The 22,114-nt window shown below is 36.3% G+C and overlaps 3 protein-coding genes across 3 annotated transcripts; all 3 read right to left on the minus strand.

Annotated features, from left to right (window-relative positions):
- Window positions 1-3,410: 3,410 nt before the first annotated feature.
- On the minus strand, window positions 3,411-6,763 carry LOC103940375 (U-box domain-containing protein 7). The gene is made up of 2 exons (XM_009350518.3): window positions 6,057-6,763; window positions 3,411-4,557 (listed from the first exon to the last, which is right to left on the minus strand). The coding sequence occupies exons 1-2, from the start codon at window positions 6,539-6,541 to the stop codon at window positions 3,708-3,710; spliced, it is 1,335 nt and encodes a 444-aa protein (XP_009348793.2). The 5' UTR covers window positions 6,542-6,763; the 3' UTR covers window positions 3,411-3,707.
- A 3,761-nt stretch (window positions 6,764-10,524) lies between these two features.
- LOC103940288 (ubiquitin-like modifier-activating enzyme atg7) lies at window positions 10,525-15,044 on the minus strand. The gene is given in 15 exon segments (XM_009350409.3): window positions 10,525-11,024; window positions 11,154-11,313; window positions 11,467-11,582; window positions 11,671-11,871; window positions 12,076-12,264; window positions 12,362-12,496; window positions 12,498-12,521; window positions 12,607-12,751; window positions 12,834-12,939; window positions 13,051-13,240; window positions 13,358-13,458; window positions 13,586-13,640; window positions 13,720-13,911; window positions 14,060-14,277; window positions 14,709-15,044. Coding segments are annotated over 15 exon segments (2,142 nt in total). The 5' UTR covers window positions 14,845-15,044; the 3' UTR covers window positions 10,525-10,850.
- A 1,923-nt stretch (window positions 15,045-16,967) lies between these two features.
- LOC103940198 (transcription factor bHLH30-like) lies at window positions 16,968-20,773 on the minus strand. Its single transcript, XM_009350313.3, has 2 exons — window positions 19,922-20,773; window positions 16,968-17,802 (listed from the first exon to the last, which is right to left on the minus strand). Exons 1-2 carry the CDS (start codon window positions 20,228-20,230, stop codon window positions 17,311-17,313), a joined length of 801 nt encoding a protein of 266 aa, XP_009348588.2. The 5' UTR covers window positions 20,231-20,773; the 3' UTR covers window positions 16,968-17,310.
- Window positions 20,774-22,114: the final 1,341 nt, after the last annotated feature.

Consider the following 22,114-nt stretch of genomic DNA (forward strand, 5'->3'; position numbering starts at 1 on the left):
AAACTTAGGAATTAGAGGTCCTAAATTCCAAGTTTTTTTTCCACGTAGAAATTTTAAATTTCTATATTTATAAATCCAAACAAAGGAATTGGTGTATATCAATTTATAAATTCTAACTTTTAACCAAATTCCTAGTTTATTTTCCACATCCAAACATAGTGTTAGGGTTTCTAAATACAATCACAAGGATTTGGATCCTCTCCTGAGCTAATGGAGAGGATCCTCCTGATCCATCATCATAAACTATTGAATTTTTATCTAACGATTATAAATAAATAATTTCTTTGCAATTATAATAATTGTAACCGTCAGATAAAATTTAACTGTTCATGATGATGAGTTAGGAGATCTTCTCTATTAATTCAGGAGAGAGAATCCAAATTCCAATCACAAATGAGAGCAATGGGACACTCTTTGGCTTTTCAATTGGAATCCTAGGGAGCTCACCACCCGGAAGCACGACACGTGTGCACATCCTGAGCTTCCGTGCTACCCGAGGAAGGACGTTTTGAATTAGAGAGAGGGAGAGCCGTTTGGGCTCTGGGCTCGAGGCCATCAGAGAAAGAGAACGGGTGCAGCTCCCAGGGTTTTTCAAATGACAAATGCAGCTGTTACACCAGCCGTTGCCATGATTTGACACACGTGTGGGCTTGTGCGTATTGGTGAGCGCGGCTTCACAAGTTCCCAGGTCCCGAGTTCACTCTCCAAAGTGGCTGCACTGTGTTCTCTTTTTCATTATTTTCCCAGGGCAAATTTTCCTTGCCCAGGTCACCACTTCGAATCCCAGGTGTTTTTGTTTCCTTGTCTTTTATTTTTTGTTTTCTTTATTATTTTGTACTTTATATTATTGTTTCTTTATTTTAATTTCTATTTATTTATTTTCTTTGTCTTTGTTAGTTATTTTAAGTTTTTATGGTTTTAATATTTTTGTTTTCTTTCTTTATTTTCCACACCTTGAGGACAAAGTGTGAAATAAGTTTGGGGGCGGAAGAGTAAAATTTTAGGTTTTTAATTTTTGAGTCAATAAAATAAATTTTCATTTTTTAAAGTTAATATCCATAGATTAATTTAAACGTTAGAACAAATGGACATGGTGAAGGTTAATCCCGCATTAAAACATTTTCTATTTATCGTTGCTTAAACACTAATTTAAAAGTTATACTTGAAAATTTGCACATTCACACCAACATTGTTTGTGAGGAGTGAAATTGAAACACTTACTTCAGTCTAAGTATACTTTAATTTTTGTTTTAAATAAAGTTAGTTATTGTTATGAATAAAGTAATAAATGTTCCACCCGAGGCTTTGCTTAGTAACCGGGTCAATCCGCCTAATCAGCAGTGATTCTCGTGTCAAACGGTAGATTTTTGGCATGGGGCAGGGTGGGTAGTTGGTTTCGTAGCCTTTTCAGCTCGAGTTGGTAAGTTCTTAGGGATGTTCTACACCTAGTGCCCTAGCCTTTATGTTTTAGGAGTCATTGACTTAAAACTCGTTACATAGGTTTGATCGAAAGCTTAAGTGAACTGACATTGCACGACTACTACTGTTACTAAAAAAAAATATACTTTTTTAAAAAAATTGGAAATAAGAAAACAAATAAAATGGTTATATGAAATGTAGTATGTGTGAAATAAAAGAGGGAGGGGTAAGGGTTTAGTCAAGTCTCATTATCTATGGTAATCCAGGGGCATGATGTTCCAGAGGTGATCTCCAATCTTGAAATACATTTAGGAATATCTATAACGTAAGCTTAATTAAATTCTTTGTTTATGGAATGAAATTATTATTCTACCGTTCCACACCAATAATGCTCTTTGGAATGCAAGAATTCCTTCCTTATTGATATACCAACACGACAAGTTATAGAGTCCATCATTCGGACACTGCAAGGAACATGGGACAAGAGATTCTATCTATCGATGTTGACAATCTCATTCCCGAAAACAAGTTACTGCTCGTATCGCATGACTACTGTATTGGCCTCAATATACAACTCTGAATGTGCCCGGAATTCACGATTTTAAAGTTGTAGAGGTAGGGCGTGCTCTAGCAGACCTTACGCCATTCCCCGCTGGCAGAGCAAGGAATTAGGTACATAGCGTAGATATAAACATTCATATTCAAAATGACGTTTTATCTGTACATCCATTTCAGCTTTTGCATGGATGGATTGTTGGTGAATTTGGAGAAAACATGGGAGTAACAATCAGAGGATGCTTCCTTCTCCAGCAACTGTCTTCTCCACATCTTTTTCTCTTCCGATGAATTATTTCTTCTGCAACTGCCTTAACGTTTGTCGACCCAACTCGCCGAATTGACCCAACACTATTCTGACCTAGATTGAAAATTTCAATCAATTGATTGATTTGGATTTTTAAGTTGAGATTTGAATAAATTGATTCGGGGCGGGGCAGAGTTGGGCGGGGGGTTGCAGGGGAGGTGGGGGTGGTGTGGGTTGGGATGGGGGATTTGGGTTGCGGGGAAGGGGAAGGGATCGGGGAAGGATTTCTGGTTTTTTTTTTTTTTAAATATATATATATATATTTTAGTGTAAATTATTATAATATTTTAAATGCATAAAAAAATTGTCACGTGGCAGCCACATCAGTTTTTAACGGACCAATAGATGGAAAATGTAATGGATGTATTATATTGAAATAAAATATTACTTGAGGTATGAAAATGAAATTTTTTGAAGATGTTGTATGAGGTTGCAATATACCTCAAACCTAAGGTAGTAAAATGTAATTTACCCATGTTTAAAATATCAATATAGGTAGAAATATCGATATGGTTGACTTCGACGGAAATTATGAAAATTTACAATTGAGTCGGTATATCAACTCTTTCAGATTTAGTCGGAACTAAAGAAAAAATTTCTCAAAAAAAAAATTCAAAAGTTTGCAATCTACAATTGGTTTCGGTAAAATTTCTGTAGTGATCGGTAAATATCATTTATATTCATTAATTTTTCTATATCTCGCCGATAAATGGTGAAATTTTTATTTCACCCCCTCATATCGATCCTTGAGTTTTGGAATATTTCGTAGATATTTTAAACACTGGATAACATTACACTTTAATTATGATTATTAGGATTTTTTTTTCTAATTTACTGAAAAAGAGATTGATTTATTTTTAAAATGTTAGAAAATTAGGTATGCCCGGACCTCGGGTTGGGTAGCTTCTCCTCCCCCTAAACCTTTTTTAACCCAAAAAAATTGGAAATTTCAGACCAATATATATTATAGCCAATGGCTTCATGACAATGTGGAAATTTCAAGAAAATATATATTGGATAAAAATATTCTATTATTCAAATGAGAAAATTGTATTATTATATTTTTTTTCAAACAAAGAATGGCACACCTTAGCACATTGAAACAAAGGAATAAAAAACTAGTCACAACATTCCTTTGGATCCCATGCAAGGGTTCATCTTTACCCGTATTAGCATTTAGGGTTTAGGATTTACCCATCTGGATAAGATTTGTTCAAATCTACAATTGTAAAAAACTATGTGCACAACAAATGCAATTTTTTTTTGTTTTTGTTTCAAGGATTTCGCTTATTCCCCCTCGAGATAGTCTCCTAGTTGTTCCAGAGCAGTGAGCAAATGAGAAATTTTCTCAAAGAAATACGAGATTCTGCTTCTGACGGCAACAACCGAAGAGGAAGTATGCTAAGAATAGTGTGTGTATCTCCGTTTAGTAAGGCAAGCTCTTAGAGCTTGTGCTGATGATCAAAGCCTTGAGTTTGGATGAGTCCCCAGTAGCACTAGCCCTCATTGTGATCATTTCCATATTCTTGTACAAACTTTGTTTCACCAAATTGTTCATCATTTTCTTCCCTTGTTGTGCCTCCCTTTGATTTAAAGGTGAACCGATTGGAACCCTAGCTGTCTGGGGCCCTGAGTGTGGGCCCATCTTTGCTTGCCTCTCATCCTTAAACCATTGCAAAAGTTTGAGTGCCCTCTTTTGAGCTAGAGAGCTTCCCAGCAATGCCACCTCTAGAAGTATGGGCACAATTCCTGACTTGGCCATTTTTTCCCTTTGATCTGAGCTTTGGTGAGCTAAAATCATTAGGATGTAGCAGGAGAGCTCCTGGCATTTGGGCTTCTCATCCCATGTCAAAATCTCTATCAAGCTCCCCGGCACCGCCGCGCTATTTTCCATGGCCTTTTTCCCCATTAGGGTAACCACCAAGTTCCCAAGCGTCGCAAGTGCTTTTTCAGAAAGCGCTTTGGTCGTGGATAGCTTCAGGAGAGCCTCGACCACCCCGTTAGAGACCAAACTGGCTGCACTGTCCAACATTGTGGAGAGGTTGAACAAAGCTCCCAAACATGGCTCTTTGGTTTCGATGGTCGAAGTGCTTGACTCAATAATGCCAACAAGAAACGGGACAATTTCTGATGAGGACAGAGGGAATTGGGTATTTGCAAGTGAGGACAACAACAAGAGCAACTCTGCAAATTGGTGCCTTGTTGGCTCATCAAGAATGTTGATGTCGTTTTGTAGCTTTGAGAATATTCCTGCCTCCACCATGAAAGCCTTGTTCCTGAAGAAATTAAGAACATGCAGAGAATTAGAACATAGAAGCTCAAAATATCTCAAACTTATTCTTTCTTGCCTAATGATGACAAGAAGAATAACTATATAGTTCAAGTCAAATAATGGTTTTGAAATTTGACCAGTTGATAAATTAAATTAAACATTCGTTGCTGATACAGAGAAAATTAGAAGTGCTTATGCACAAGAACATATTCTATTGTTTGGTGCTTGAGAGAAAAGTTCCATGAGACCGGCCGTACAAAATAACTTCTCCTATGCAAAGATGACGCACATAATTAAAAATAAAAAAAATAAAGACTTTGAATGATCTCATCTCAAGTCCATGAGATTCCAAAGTTTAGATCTGTATTGTGTTGTGAAGGTCAACAAAATGGGGGTTTTTTATTGTCCAAAAATCAAATGGAATCTGAACAACTAACAATAAAATCCTACAAACCCTAAACAAAGTCATCTCGTTTGAAAAACAGGGTCATGTTAGCTTCCATTATATTGTTTCCCCCTCCAACTCTTCCAACCGCTATGTATTTTATGGTCGACAGCCACCGCAGCCTGCGCCGGGCCTCCTCTGATTAACTGGCAGGTTGTCTAATTATGTTTCATATTTTTCAAATAATGCATCAAACCCATGAAATGAACTAATAGTTAAATCCCATTAACCCCTTTTTAACAACTAATTAATTAAGTTGCATTATGCAAAAATGTGCCTAGTTATTGGGCAAGTCGATTGGACAATAACTGCAGCCACTGAGATAACATATCTACAGACCATAGACGGTGGATCTCAAACTTGTGTATGATAAATACAATGTATCGTAGTATTAATAATACAACGTTATATGATTACTAGCACATGACACTACGATAACGTCATAACTTACTCGTGACATTAGTTCTTCTCGATTGGGTTGATTGAGAAATAGCAACAATTCAAATTTGTTGTTCTATATTCTTGCGTCTGCTCACTAAACGACTTAAACCCTACCCTACCATTAAAATGCCATTGCCTTTTAGCAAGATATTTGTTTTATGTCACGATCAGTATCACTTGATTTGGGCAAGAGTCAAATGAAAAATTAACACACTTAATCCTACTTTTGGAAAATGGAGTCCTTCTATAATTAATTCATTCTTAATTGCCCTAAAGACAATCACTTAACTTTATATTGAAGTCAAATGTGGCCACTGGAACTTAATAAACAAAATTTTATTAAGTGATAAACTTATAGTTAAAAAAAATTAAAATAATTCCCTCTATGCCTAAAGTTCTATATTCGATGCTTCGCTCCCTTAATATTATACTTTTATATTATGAGCAAAAAAAATTGGCATATATCCGTATGCGATGAATACAAATCTATTAATATTATTTTTCAAGTTATGAATTCATAAATTAACTCAACTTCGATTATTAAAATAAACTCTTATCCAAGGACGAAAATTTAAATGCTCCTAAACAAAATATACGACAAGAAAACGGAAGCTTACGTGTAAGTTCCATTAGCAAGCTCAATCAAGGCGCAAACCGCAATTCGCCGGCGAGCAACCACCTCTGAAGCCGCCATGGACACCAAAACCGGTATAATACCTAGCCCGCCCACCAGCTTCCTCACCTTGACATCTTCTTTAGCCAACGTACCAATCTCCATAGCCGCCAACTCCTTCTCTTCCCAACTAATTCCAAAGTGAAGCTTCTTCACTGCCCTTTGCAATCCCATCACAGAATCCTCATGATCACCACCACTCTCCTTCTCCATAACGACTTGTCGTACTGTTACTTCATTACTATTGCTTACAACTTTGGAGGGTCTTGATGATGTGTCGAAGTGATCGGATGGCGTAGGGCGCTTGCGGGCGCTTTTGGAGCGTAGGAACCGTCGGACGCGGTTGAAAAACCTAAGCTTTATGTAAGAATATACCCATAGAGGAGAAGGAGAAGAAGAAGAAGCAGGTGTAGAATTAGAATCAGACATGTTTGCGTGAGAGAGAGAGAGAGAGAGAGAGAGAGAGGTTGAGAAACTGTGCGGGGTTTTGGTTTGTTTATGCAAATTTCTATGGGAGTCTGACTTATACGAGAGAGAGGTGTTGGTGGCTTTATGGGATCAGAGGGACGAAGAAGGACGACTTTAGAAAGATGAAAGAAACTGAAGGGAGCACAAAGCACATGCACAGGAAACAGTATAAGCTGACTATTGGGGCTCACAAACCGTGACAGATATTTAAATGAAATATTTGTGTATAATATATGATCTTCAACATTGATATTAATTATATTTCAATCGTATTCCCGTATGGCCCTTGTCTAATATCTCGAATTACAAGAATGTTATTTTGAACGGCGCGTTATGAGCGTTTTAATGAAAATTTGACTTTTCATCTAGCATACGTCATTTTTATTTACAGAAAAATTATAATTCAACATACATGCACGTATAAACTTTTTTTTTTGTTAATCTAATGAATTATTTTTGCATGTGTTGGACCAACCTGTTTTCTAGATTAGGGTTATTATATGGGGTTGTGTTACTTGTGTAGAGGGGAGGAGGGTCCCCTACACATCACCTACTCCACTGTAGGGAAGTTGCTTGGAGGTGATCAAATTCAGACGGCTTAGACTATTGTTGACCTAAAGTTTCTTTTATTATCATTAACTTCATATTTTAGTTTTAAAAAAAATGATGGTTTAAATTACTCTAATTTATCGAGAAAGAGATTTAAAATTGAATACAAAATTACAAATACACTATACACTATTATAATAAATTGACTTCAACTCACGTTGGCCCTTTAAAACTTTAGACTAATCGTAATTAATATTTATCGTTGTTCTGAGATGTGATAGAGCTACACTTTGAGGCATGTGGGAATCAGGGAAAGAGGGCACCTGCACTGATTTTCCTGCAAGGTCAGAAAATTTTGATCTCATACAGGTGTCCTCCACGCAGAGAATTAATGGGTTGCTGCACTATTAATCCTCTCAGATCTAGCATTTGTTTTTTCTTTAATCTCAGTGTTTGAGATTTTTTCACATGCATGGTTTCGTTTTGGTGGATCTGTTGCTGGAAGGATCTGATCTCCCCATTTGCATGTTGCAGCAAGAAAAACATATCTTCATATCTAACCTTGATAACAATGTTACATAAATTAATGATGTTTGATCTTTTGCTAGCTAAGCTATAGCTTGTTACGTTAAAAGAAGTTGATTTTGGCTTGGGATTCTGCTCACCCACACGCTTATAGATTACTATATTTAATGATATATTTATACTAAAATAGTAGGAAAGAGTAAACCACACAATATGCTTACATAAAAACTTAGTAGTGAACTTAAAATTTTGACACTTATTTTAATAAGAAAAATTAAATTATGATATGCTAATATGTAAATTTACTCAAAATTGTGTCCTTTTTATTTCAGTTGGATTCTATGCTTGAATAATTAGGTCCAAATTTGGTTGGTCTAGTCCAAAATATTTGGCCATCTTGCACCGTTGGCTTTCTACATTTTCCTGCAGAGTGCAAATGATCTAAACTCCATAATTAGTTAGGCTATATCCCATGCCACCATGAATTGAGAGAAGGACCAATTGGCGTCCAAATTCGGGAACAAAGTTGGTGAACTCTTTGTTTAAGATATTTGCACGTCTATAATGGCAGTCAAGTATTGGTTAAATGGTATTTCTTCTCAGCCTCACGCCAACTATTTTAATGATAGTTGTCTCCACTTTGATAATTTTTACAGAAAGAGATACTCTTGTGATTGTATCCTTACGTTAATCATGCATTGTTATATGAGAAAGTAAAAATGCATTTTCTACCGGATTAGAGGAAAAAAGTTTGGCATTAAAAAGTACACATACTCTTGTGATAACATTTTAAGTCAATCATGCATTGTTATATGAGAAAGTAAAAATGCATCTTCTACCAAATGAGAAGAAAAGAGTTTGGTATAAAAATTGCGCAGATTTTCTTCCATATCTCTTATTCTGATATGTGGCCTTTTACAGCCACCAAAACTTCTGCCAAACAATCTATTTTGTTTTTCTTTCCTTTAAAACCCTAGCCTTTGGTCAAGAACTATTCGGAACAATCTGCATATATCTAAGAGTTTAGTGCACCACTTGGACACACGCATTGATCACCAGTATTGACCATTTGATCATTTCATTCAAAGTATCTTTGTTTTGGTGGAGTTGCATTGCGGCCCCAATAGCACGCAGAGAGACATCAGATATGATATATATGATGGCGTGGAAGTTCCACCACAAATTCCTTGAATTTTCCAACGTGTGAAACAGTAGTCACATCAAGCGCAATAGGGTTTTTTTAGTTCGATTATTGTATCATGAGGTGTTTGTGTTCGTGTTTAGCTAAAAATATGGCAGGAAACTAGTGCTTTTCTGATGTGTACCACCCACCACCATCCACAGTTCTTCCTTTATGAATTATGTAGCTGCTGCTACATCTTCTGAGACAGTGAGCAAATTTTGAAGTATATACACTACGGATCTACTTTCATTCGACATGCATAAATCACAATGCATTAACGGTCAAAGTTTAGCGAATTACAATAACAAACTTTGTATTAATTATACCATGTTAGCATTTTGAGGTGTTAACACTCCAGTTCAACTATCATTTCAGTGCAGTCCTTTTAAGAGGGTTTGTTAAAGATTTAAAATCCTTTTGGTATTCGTCAATTTATACGTGCTTTGAGTTGGATGCATGCTTTAACTTGTCGAGATTAACATTGCTTAGCTTCCAAAAACATTAATGGAAAGGTGTTAAGGGGCATAATTTCAATATTTTTTTCACACCAAAAAAAAAAAAAAAATTTAATTTTAAATTCTCTACACTAAGATGTTACTATAGCAATATGCCAACATTCCACACTAACCACAACCTATTGCACGTTTAACTTTTCTGCGGGACAATATTTTTGGAGACCACCACAATAATATATCCTTGTTGCAGAAAAAAGAAGGATAACAAAAATACAAACACTTCATACGGTTTGAAGTCTCCAAATGATGTAATTCTCTCTCATTGCAACTAAGTTCGTCTTGTTTTCGCCCCATGGAACGCCAGCAACTCAAAACGAGATACACACAGGCCAGCAACCCAAATGGAGAGTCCACTAACTAATGAGATCGGGTGAAAGATTAGTCATACAGCGTCAACATGCATAACCAACATCAGCTGCACAATAAATGCGTATTGTAGTTAAACTTATCCTAGTTGTACCATGTGACAGTATCGTAAAATCAATTAAGCGTTGCTATATGTAACTTCTACACATAACACAACGTGATTTACTTGAGATATCGCCACAGTTACATCAAGGTTTAAGCAAGTTCTTCTCGACCTATTCGCTATTGAAATAACTGATAGGGGCTTTTAATTAAGAAGAAAAGTGCAAACCCCACTAAGTTTCAACCTTATGGCAAAGTCTAGGTAGACTTTAAAGTGGTAGACTTTGAGTTTGATTTTGAAACTTCTCCTCATCCTCTACTCTTTCGAGAGAAAAAACTGTTGCCTTTTTCTGCTTTTTGATGCTCCTTTGAACTTCTTGTTTCAAACGTGGTCTGCATTTTTAAGGTTTGTGATCCGAGGTGGAGCCGGCACAACGCCCTTCAAGGACAAGAAAAAGCCAGATCAGGTTTACGGTTGCCACACTATTCAAACTTTCAGAAGTCCTTGCAACGACTAAGACCAGCTGAGCCAAATCCTAGGCTGTTTAAACTTGTGCTACATGCTCAAACACGCAACACGCATTGTGGTGTGACCAAAATTTTCAGGTCACACTACGTACTCTAGTCGTCGGTTTCAATAAGCAATACTTTTACCGTACTTGTTTCAAAATGCTCAGACACACACTTGATGCTGTTATTTTATGATAGCACGAACAATGTCGTGTTTACGGGGAACAAAATCTCCCAGCTTGGTAGGTTAAAAATCGTTACAAACAACCACAACTTGGGTTGAACTTCAAATATATTACTTCACAGAGCAGTACAGCTTACAATTAGAATCGATCGCAATCGAAAACAAACAAATTGAATATTACATGATTTTTTTTACAAACGCTAGCATTAGTGGGATAAATAGTTAGTTGTTAGTGGCGAGGGATCGAATTTGCATCAGGATGCATAGGCATGATTGTTTTCCACCACTACAAGTAAAGGGCCATCTGCGAATATGACATGATTGAATATTACTTTCCTGAGCATATATGTACAATTGAGAATGAATTGCAGCATAGATAATTTAGAACCCCTTCCATCAAACTTCAACCAAATCATCATCGTCTTCATCCGTCCCATCGTCCCATTCCAACTCGAATTTACTAGCTGATTTCATGAGCTCTGTCAGTCCAGTTAGGTCCTCCAGATATGTAGGATAGTTGATTGCTTGCAGTATAAATTCCATTCCTCTTTTCCGATATTCAGACACCACCTGAAACCATTCATTTGCGGTCAATAATTCGAAATTAGCCATGCACATTGGTGAAAGGAGTGCGTAACATGGCATCTAGCAAAATCTCATGACCACCACAAAAAAGTCACCAAGCAAGGGAAAGCTTACAGTGCCGCAACAAGCTGTGCAACTGTCTGAGGAGTGACCAACAAGTGTCATCTGTGAAAACTGTGCGAGGGAACCTCGAATTTGATGGGGTAAAATACCAAGAGGCTGCTCACTGCTTCCACTATTGCTGGAGTTCACCACCTCACCTTCCGCAAATATCCTAAACAATTTGTTTAACATCAAAATTTCAGGTCAACCGTTGGAAAACCCAATGTGGACCTTCTATCTAGCTCTTAATCGTGACAAGTCAAAATAAGAAAAACTTATAAAGCCAATAAACAGTGACAATTTTCAAAAATTTCCAAGGGTTTACCCATGAGGGTGATGCAGGATCCCCACTAAGAGCTCAACTGCAAGAGCTGAGGCAATCGGAGCAAGGCCTGGACGTGTAACAGTGCATTGCTGGTCCAACGTGCGGTTTGAAGTTGACTGTGCAGAGAACAAAAGGCTTATTTATGGATTCGACATACATGGAAGAACAGTTCAATATCAAAGCTATTGCATTCTAAAAACTTACATCAATAGGCGCAACAACATCATTGCAGAAGTAACAGCCCAATCTTTTCCCTCCGTCTCCATCGTCAAGGCCAAGGTTGCTCATATCCGTAGATAAAGAATTTTCAGCTTCAGTTTTTGAGTCACGGCTAGAGCTACAAGGACCTGCTCCATGGCGCATAACCAAGAAGCTATCAAACCCTAAAGCTGCAGTTATAGTAATCTGCAAACAAGTATAACAAAGATTTATCATTAGATAATATGAATGTCAATTTGGTAAGATAGCTAATTCAAATATCCAATATTTTTGAATCAGGTAACTAGATCATCTTAGTTTAGACGTGACTCAGAATACAATTATATCTGACAAATAGCCACATTACACCACACCTGCAGTGCAAGATGTTAAAAGACTAAGTCAACACACCTTGTTAGTATTTGCACAAAGGAGAGATGGTAGCCACCGACTTTCTCTTGTATCAGTCAGCAGGAAAACTACATCGTGAGAATCAATTAAATCATGTAGTCGTCTACAATCATCAAGCACACTCTGCTCTTCTTGACTCGGAACAGGATGTCCAGGCATTGGTATAGCCATGATGACACCCTCTACTTCCTGGTAAACGAACAAAGAGATGGACAGGCAGTATAAGAAAATCAACAAATTATCGGTTTAATCCATGTATTTAGAGGACAGAGATGAAATTAATTACCACAGCTGGAAAGATTCTCTTGAGACTATTAACTGCTGCTGTTGCTTTATATTCACCGCCATTTAGGCAGTCATCTAACGTATACAAGGATTGCCTCAGAGGATTAGACATAGCGACCCTGCCATTGTCAACCAACTGTAATGTTCCGGACACCCCAAGCCTGTAAAACATGTACCCTTCAGTCACCAAATAGATGCTTAGAAAGAACCAGAATTTATTTGGACTTATGAGTTTGAAGCACTCACCATAAGCGTGCGAGCAACCTGGCATCCAAGTGTACCGGCTCCAAGGAGGAGACACTTGAGAGAAGACAAGCTATTTAAGTTCAGAGAAGGCAAAGCACGCCACCTCATTAGTTTCAAATTCAAATCTGCAGCAGATATGGCCAACCTGTAAAAATTATCAAAGGACACTAAGATAACAATGGACTAGTAATGTTATCGACTATAGAGTGCCAATAGAGACAACATACCTAGTTGGATCCATAGATTTAGCAAGGCTTATTATCCTGGGTACTCTTCTCCCTTTGTTAAGTTCCCACCCCACTGCATTCGGTACATGACCATGATTTCTCCATCCTAAAAACATATAAAAATCTAAGTTAGAGTACCTGCAGATGCAAGCGTATTCAGATTGTAGAAGAGAAACTAAAGCAAAACCCAACTGTTACCCAATTTCTGCAGCACTACCTGGCGGAATTGTAATCATGGCTTCCCCAACTAGGGACAATCCCAGATCTGCAAATCCACGACTCTCTCTATAGCATAAAAAGTGAACAGACTTTAGATCCCATCTCGAGCAAACAAGTGCAAGGAGGTTGCGAAGAGGCCAACCAGGATGGTTTGGAAGATGACATGGATCATAAAAGCCAAATAGTAACTGCAATGGCACACAAAGTAACTTTGAGAAAGTTGAACCAGAAATACTACAATCTAAAAAATTATTCCCTTTTTCTGACACCTAAATGTTTCAAAATCAAAAGTTATGCGAACAGACCTTGTGACCATCATCAGCACTTTGGGAAGTTTCCCAATCCTTTAGATGCTTAATAGTAGCGTGTGAATTTGAATCAATATGAACCAGGAAGAATGGCACATCTGAATCAGACAACATAGGTTAGAAGGAACATTCAAGCTTTACATCCGAGCACATGTACACATAGGAAGAAGATTTAGCAGACAATCAATAAAATAGCAAATGAGACATACACACACACACACACACCTGCTGTTAGGCTTGAGTTACGCCACTCATTAAACGCTGCTGAAACAGATTCTGCCTAAAGATATAACAATGGATATAAGTAACATCTAAATACCTTTCTACTGTGCATCGAATAAAAAAAACAACCGACATACCTCCTCCGAGCTAAAACATTGTGAAGCTGGCCTCAAATTAACCAAGGTTGCTGGAGGATCAAGCACCAGAGCAGGGAATGCAAACCAGTAATGAAAGCTCCATTTTTTCAGGTCTGCAAAAGAGATGAGGAGGAATCTCGAAAGCACTGAACTATCCTCCAATGCTTTTCCACTACAAATATCCTCCCAAATCTGATTGTGAACAAGAAGCAGACGTGTGAAGCAACATTTAAATTCATTGTCATCCAACCCTATCAATCCGCCTACATGATATTTCAACCGAAAACTATATATTTTACTGTCACTCACAGAAGTAAAACATTCTAGATACATTCAATACCTTTTGTGCTTCTGCCTTAAGCAAGCCCTGTTTATCAAGCGCATGAAACCCTTCAACCGTATTGGTGTTGTAAATGATTCCGGGAACGAAGCATCTGTTCCTATTGCCTCGACTTACTGCCAGTAACGATGATTCCTCACTTGAATCCGAAGGCAAAGACTCGGCCAGTAGAGTTAAATGATTAGACACTTGAGACTGTGAGCACGGTGCGTAGAAACCTGCAACAGTGTCAGCCCATATTTCAGATAACACGAAAGCGCTGTATTTATATCACACATAAATTCACATTCTAATCATAGAATTTAACAACATCGTACAGCACTAGCATTCATCACAATCACAAAAATCAAACCTTTGTTGTCCCAATTAATCAAAATTCGAAACCCAATTTACAAATCTGGCTGCTTTTTCCTCCTCCAAATTTTCTCAGCAAAATACGAAAAACAACAATTCCACATCCAAAAAACGTCAACAATTCAACTTTTGTTTTTCTTCCATAATCCACAACTAAAACAATTCTTCAACATAAGTACAAGAATTTCCAAAACCCACGATCCAAAAACCAGAAATTCTCTATTTTTTTTATTTCCCAGAAATTGCACAATTTAATTACGGAAATTAAACAACAAAAAAAAAAAAGGGAACGAACCGGTGATGGGAACAGGCGAGTCGTCGACGCCGAACTTGTTGAGCTTCAAGGAAGAGAGTCTGTGCCAGAAACCCTCGTCGACGGAGCTCTGAAACGGTGCGAATTGGAGTATGGATTTACCGCTGCCTCCCTCCATGATTTTTCTGCTGCGATTAGCTGCAACTTGCAAGCTTGCCCTCTTCTTCTTATTGTTCTGTACCTTTTAACTTGTTCCTTTTTGGGGGTAAGATTTCGTAAATTGAAGAGTAAAAAAGGGTAACAGTATTATTAATTGTTTGTCAGAGAGAGTGAAGAGTTCAAGTTCGAAGATAACAAGAAGAAGATACCTCGTTGCGGTTGGAGTGTGACAGGCCGATTGTTTTCGCTACGGTTTTATTTCCCTCCTTTTATCATACTGGCCAATGACAAATCGCCAAATCACCAGATGGTGGACCCACTGACACCCAAGGCATAAGTATTTTATTTTGTTATTTTTAGTTTTGCAAAATTATTTAAAACTACATTTATAAAATTCTCTTTGTCAATAAAAAAGAATAAAAAAATAACCTTGTCTTCTATCATATAAAAAAAAAAAGTTAAGGACAACAACGAATTTCACAAGACAAAATTTTACTATTTTTTTTAAAACTTCACTTACATGTAATTTTATCATCTCTAATTGAAAAAAAAAATTATTTCTCCCTCTCTCCTCACTTCACGTTCTTTCTCACCCTCTTCATCTCTCCTTCAATTTTAACAACAAAAGTACAATGGTGCCCGTAATTATAAATTTAAAAAATGTGGGTTCATTCTATACAAAAAATGGGAAAGTTTTATATTAAAAAAATGAGTACATTTTATATAGAAAACAATGTGTACATTTTATATAAACAACAGTGGATACATTTTAGGTTAAAAAAATAAATAGATTTAATCAAAAAATGGGTAAATTTCACATATAACAATGGTACATTTTTAAAGATACATGGGTACATCATAAATAAATTATGGGTACAAATAAAATGGGAAAAAATTATGAGTACAAATAAAAATTTTAAAAATATGAGGACAAAAAAATTAATATATGGGTACAAATTAAAACTGTAAAGAAAATTGGTACAAATTAAAAAAAGGATTTCAAATTAAAATTGGGTACAAACTAAAAATAGAAATATATGATACATAGTTTAGTCATAAATATAAATATACCAAATGTGACATTTCTAAAATATATTTAGTAATAAAATTTAATTATCTTGACATGTAAATATTTTATTATTGAAATAATGACATTCATTAAAACCTAAGGATCTTGATCAATAGTTGAAAAGGAATAAGATTTTAATAAATGAAGTTGGAAAAAAAGAATGAAAACCTAATTTCTTTCTTAATTAATAACCAAGGGTAAAAAAAAGAAAAAAAGTTAAGAGTCTAATTTGTGTTTGGTAACTCAAGCAAATCATTTTTTCTTTCAAAATCATGACAATTCAAAAACTATCTTAAACAATAGCTATTAATGAAATGATCATCTTCCCTCTCCATCGTCCTTTTTTTGGCGCATCAAACATTTTTTGGTCTCCCAGCTCAATCTCTCCCTCTCTCGTCTTCCACACAAGATAGCAATGGACGGATTGAACGAATTGTGATATGGGTGCTGGGTTCATGTCTCGGGTCACTAGATTGAACTAATCAGATGACCAGATGAGAAGCAAGTTAATTAGAGCACAGATCTCGTTACATATGCAGGGAGGGGGGGGGGTGAAGTTCTGCTAGCGAAGTGGATTGATCGAAGCCTAATTAACCCTTTCGGATGAGAGAGATTGGGAAGTTGGGCTCGTGGCCATATGCAGGGAGAAGGGGAGGTTCTGCAACCCAAAACTTTTATCTTTTCCATCTCAATTGTTTACATCACGATTTTTGTTTTATTTTTCTCAATAATATTCTTCATTTCTTCTCTTCAATAAATCAAATTTTTGTTTATCTTCTATTAGATTATTTGATTGTTTTTGTTTTTTGGAAAACTCTTTGATTATTAAGTGAAGATTGAGAAGATAAAAGATTATAAAAAAAAAAAGAATAAGATAAAATTATGGAAAGTGTTATTGGCACTCCAAAAATCTCATTCTACACTCCTCACAAGTGTATTTTTCTTTCCAAATATAGAAAGTTTTGAATGTAGAATGAGATTTTTGAAGTGCCAATAACAATTCCCAAAATTATAATATCACATTCATCATCCTACCCATTTTAATCATTTTACACGATCACAACACTTACATAAAACTTTACTAAACATTTATACACTGATTTTATTGTTAAAAGGCTAAAAGCACTTTTACAACTAAAATTTACCAAATACTTAGTACCTTATACACATAAAAATATCAAACTAGCCCTTACAATTTAATTTACACTCCAAGCAGCTTTGTCTTCCCTCAATATACAATGTGTACAAGTAGATATCACAAATAATTGATATATCCACGCATCCATGTCTGAAAATATAAATAGAGAATCCTTATTTTTTTATTTTTTTGAACAAACTCCATATTTGAAATTACAATATGCGCGCATCTTCATCTTCATTATCACCAGCAAGTGGCAACGCACACAAATCTTGCCCTCACGAGGATGAGCTTGAGGTATCGATTTTATCGAAGTAAGAGAGCCTTCGCCTTTTGCTCGGCAGCGTTGTTCTCGGGGAGTATTCTGGTGAGGGCGAAGCCTTATCGAGGACGGAACTCAGGACCTGGTGAACCGAACTTGCAAGAAGTTCGTATGCTTCAGTATTGGCATCGTTGCTGTCCTTCTTGAAGCTGGTGAGAACGAATACATTTTTCACTCGGTTTCCCAAAGTCGCTATTTCTGCCTTCACCATTTTTAAGTGCAGGGAGTCGAGGGCTTCTCTTAGGTCAGCGAGAAGCTCAGACCGGTATTCACAGCAGACGGATGCCTTCACAGATATGGTTCCATCCCCTGCCCCAATGACATAGGGTTCAACTTTCACTTCATCGTCATCAACTGGGATGAGAAACCCCTTACTGGATTCTAGGGCATCCTTCTTCAGTTCCTTCACTTGGCTGATAACTGCAGCAAGTAACGCGGCTTTGTCCATCTGTAACGAACAATTAGGTCAAGGTTAAGACAAATTTGTTGCCATCGAAGCTTTTTTCATGTTTTTAAACACCAAAATTTATTGTTACTTTTCATACAAGCAACTAGAGCTATGTTGCATTACTGGCCAACAGCATAAACTGCATAACTATCATAAAGAAAATTTAAGCAGTGATCATAATACATGGACACATACATACACAAGAAATTAGATACGCAGATGTATCCATGCATATATAACAGTATAATACAAATATAAGGGTCCATTCGGAACCATTGGCGGTCACTTTATGCAAGTAAGACGCCTTTTTGTCAACTGGAGAAACCCAATTAACTACTTAATCTTGACAAAGACATGAACAGACACCTAGCTAGCGATTCGAATACCAAGTTTCCACATACTTCCAAGCTCGCTTAGGTAGACTCAATATATAATTAATTACTAATTATAGTAGCATCCGCAAAACCATGTTTATAAGTTATCATAGCATTGACTGTGTCCAGAAACTGTAGAGCTAGTACTTCCGATTTGTTTCAGCCTAGAAGGCGTGGTCGACGACAAAAGCAATTAAAAATATTTATTTAATTAATACAGATACTCTCTTCAGCTTCAAATTAAAAAAGTTAGTGGTTACCGCCCCAGACATTGCGCGCCCTAATTTGATATAAGTAAGATTAATTAATTTGCATAATTAAACAGTTGAGCAAGATACATCTAAGGCCATAAAATATAAATCCAGATGCAGACCTTGTGATGCAATCTACTACACAGCTGCCACTCTACCCCAATTATCCAATCATAAGCATCAATATTTCCCGAAACACATAGAATCGTCTGCTATCGACTGTAACTGTTGACAGCAAAGCATCCCATATATACTTAGTGTTAAACAACCACAGGATTAGAAAATTATTAAGCAAGATGAGGTTAGCATGAAACAATATTCAGCCTACTTAATTATAATTTTATTATAGACGCCTTTGACTTCGTAGATTATACAATATATAAAGTCAAAGGTTCTCTGCCGACAATAATAATTTCTAATTTTTCTTCCATCATAATGCATAGGTGTGCTGTACCTAACAGGTGGAAGATTCATTGCATATGAAAATAGTAACCATGGCTGCTGTTATGCTTAGATTCTTAATTTAATTGAAAATGCAAAACGTAACCTAGATAGCGACTGCAGATCCAATTTATAGATAGTTTTTGAAGTTCTTAGTATGGAAGATGTTATGGATTTTGCTTTTCAAATTTTATAACGTATCTTTGAGTTGACTTTGTAAACTCTACATACAAAGTTGGCTCTACAAGGGCGCAAATAATGCAACAAAAAGCTTTGTTAATTTGAATGATGTGCACGAACGAGCAAATGAACTTCTCTTTACATGATCTCATAACTTGATAATAATCATGTATGACATCAGAAGGACTATTTCATACCGATCGCCTTTTGCTTCTTATGAACAAAAAAAGCACTGTATCCATGATGCATAAAAGTATATTAGTATACAGAAAATTTTATTCAAGTTCAGAATCGATGTATTTGATAAATCTTCAACAGAAACTCTTAACATTCGAAAATTTTGCCTAAAGATGTTTGATGTTTGGCATAAAATTAGACTATAAAAAAGCTAAAAGCTATCAGCTTTTCCCGGTAAGCCTGTTCCATTTAATTTGCTACATATTCTATTCTGATAAACCCCTCTTTGCCAAGCTACGTAAAGAAAACTCATCGTAACAGTTTCTTCGATTTTGCGCAAACAAAATCAAAATCTTTGCTCAAGTCTTTTCGAAGTTAATCATAAATTGAGATGTTCAATTCTATTTTTGTTTACTACCTATTTACCATCCTAAAAGTTCAAAAGAACCTAAACTTCAGATCATAAATTACCACTTCCCAATCAACAAGAAAACGTTGTGTAACTATTGGATAAAGAATCGAAAACTCAGTAAGATACAAATATCAACTAACTAACAACCAGTAAAAAAATTAACAAGCCATGAACACAATCCAACAAATCCATGTATTACTAATTAAAATTAACTAACATAATTGAAACTGATTAGGACTAACTAATATATAATTTGACAGCAAACTCCATAAAAATTACTTTACCTTTTCAGTGCAGGGCACGAGACCGCGAAGCGTAGATAGATGTGCATTGATTCTCTCTCTCCTCCTCCTTTCAGCCTCACTGTGATTCTTCAAAGCCGCCAAAGCCTTAGCCTCAGACACCCCTTTTTTCCCCACTCTCGCAGGAGCCTTAACGAGCTCGCCTTTCTCACTGTCCAAAACCAGTGAGTGAGGCAGAGCCACCGCAGCACCGCCCTGCAAAGCCCCGCCGAACCCACTTGCGCCATGCTTAAAAGGGTCGAATAAGCTCGGATTAAATGAAGATTTGGAGTTAAAACCGTAAAAGTCCATCTGGGTTTAGTTTGTTTGTTTAATTTTTCTACACCCTTTGTATTTGCAAAAATCTATGAACCGAAGGTGGAGAAGAGCAGACCGGGAGGGCGAGTTGTTGGGGCGAACCAGAAGGAGAGCTTGGAGAGAGGGAAACTTTGTGAACAGGCTTTGTTGATGAGCAAGGCGTTGATAATGGTGGCTGTGGCGGTGGCAGTGGCAGTTCTTGCAGGTTTTTTCATACCTTCCATCACGCAAAAGACAAGCTTTGGGGGGTTGGAGGGGCGATCAATGAGAAAACATCCACATTTTCCTCCGCATGGTCATCAAAGTCGAGGATTTCGAAAATACAGAGTGAAAATATAGAGAGTTTTGGGAAGTGGGGTTTATATAGAAACGTGGAAGGCGAAAGCTTTTTTGTTAGGTTTTCGATGGAGATGGAGAAGGAAAAGGGCAGACAAAGAGTCAAAGGGTTACTGGTTCACGGAGAGCTTTGGAAGAAGGTATTTTTGGAAGGAGATGAAAGGATGGGAACAAATGGTTTGTGGAGTTTGAGATGGTAAGGTTCCAAAAGTCCCACCCCTATATATAATAACGAGTCCATAAGGAAAATATTATCACACTGATAGCAATAGTTTTAGCATATAGTATGAAAAAATGCCAAATTTGGTTTAATAAAATAATTGTGTTGTCATTTTAATTTGTATAAAACTATGATTTGTTGTAATATATGTATATGACAAAATATATACCTACTTCCAAGTTCTACCTGCAAATCACATGCTGTAAATTAAGACAATTTTCGAATAAATATATTTGTGGAACACGTAGGAGTGTAGCGTCCAAAATCTGAATCGTTTTTTAATAGTTTTCATGTGAGAAAAACTACTAATATTTTTTCTATCAACGTGAGAAAGAGGATTGAAATTGGAGCATCTCTTCTTCTAACATTGAGAATTAAATAATGTTAGACTAAAAGTTACTATTCAAACTACTAACAATATATGTTTTATTGTTTTATGTGTTGATACACTGTGTATTTTAAAAGGGACTTTTTTTTTTGATTCAGTGTAAGATGATAAAAATAATTAAATGAAATTGATAATACTTTGAATATTTGTCAAATTTGCTTAATCTGGTTGGGTTGAAATTGTAGCAATTTCCAGGACAAATACTTCTATATTCTGGTCGAGAGTGCCTGCCAAATACCTCTTTCATGTGGCAAACATTAGGGCTGGGGGAATTTTGCTATAAACTGACGTACCAACCCAACCATACCCTTCGGCTCGTATTGGTAAGGGAGAGTTTTTGCATATTTTCATAATCAGTTAGCACTATAATGTATCAACTATTAATGATATAATTTTGGTATTGAATTTTGTATACCTATAATATACAGTACCAACATATATACATATAAATAGTGCTTCGAATAATTAATTCATGATCAGGGATCCTATAATCAGAACCAAACTTTTGACTTTCTTTTGCTTTTGCATTGGGTACTGCATTGGATTTAGACAATTATATAATTTAGACTTTTGAGTTTGTGAACTATTAACTATTTGGATTATGTTTGATGACATTGTTGTTAGCTTATTAAGTTATGATTTGATTCCCATTTTAACTTTTAAGTTATGATTATGTTGGCCTATCCATCAATTGAAAGAATATTGTAACAGCTTCTATTTTTATTTTCTGGTTTGTTGTTCTTCGCAGTCGATGTGTTGTGCCATTAACCAACCAAACTAGTCAATAATTTCGGCTAAACTGATTTTTGGCAACCACAAGAAGTCGGTTGACCATCAATAACTAATTTTCGATAACAATGTATATGTGACTGGGCTGGTAGCAAAACTGGCAAACCAAATCCAGCCCTAGCAAATATCATGACAACCACACTAG

The sequence above is a fragment of a genome, unplaced genomic scaffold (genome assembly GCF_019419815.1).
Source record: "Pyrus x bretschneideri cultivar Hongxiangsu unplaced genomic scaffold, Pyrus_bretschneideri_v1 Contig19, whole genome shotgun sequence".
In the NCBI taxonomy this organism is placed as follows: Eukaryota; Viridiplantae; Streptophyta; class Magnoliopsida; order Rosales; family Rosaceae; genus Pyrus; species Pyrus x bretschneideri.

Coding starts and splice junctions, on each gene's coding strand:
- LOC103940375 (XM_009350518.3), bottom strand. CDS start 6,541: ATGTCTGATTCTAATTCTACACCTGCTTCTTCTTCTTCTCCTTCTCCT. Junction 4,558..6,056: donor CTTGCTAATGGAACTTACAC/GTAAGCTTCCGT, acceptor TAATTTCTTCAG/GAACAAGGCTTTCATGGTGG.
- LOC103940198 (XM_009350313.3), bottom strand. CDS start 20,230: ATGGACTTTTACGGTTTTAACTCCAAATCTTCATTTAATCCGAGCTTA. Junction 17,803..19,921: donor TCGTGCCCTGCACTGAAAAG/GTAAAGTAATTT, acceptor TGTTCGTTACAG/ATGGACAAAGCCGCGTTACT.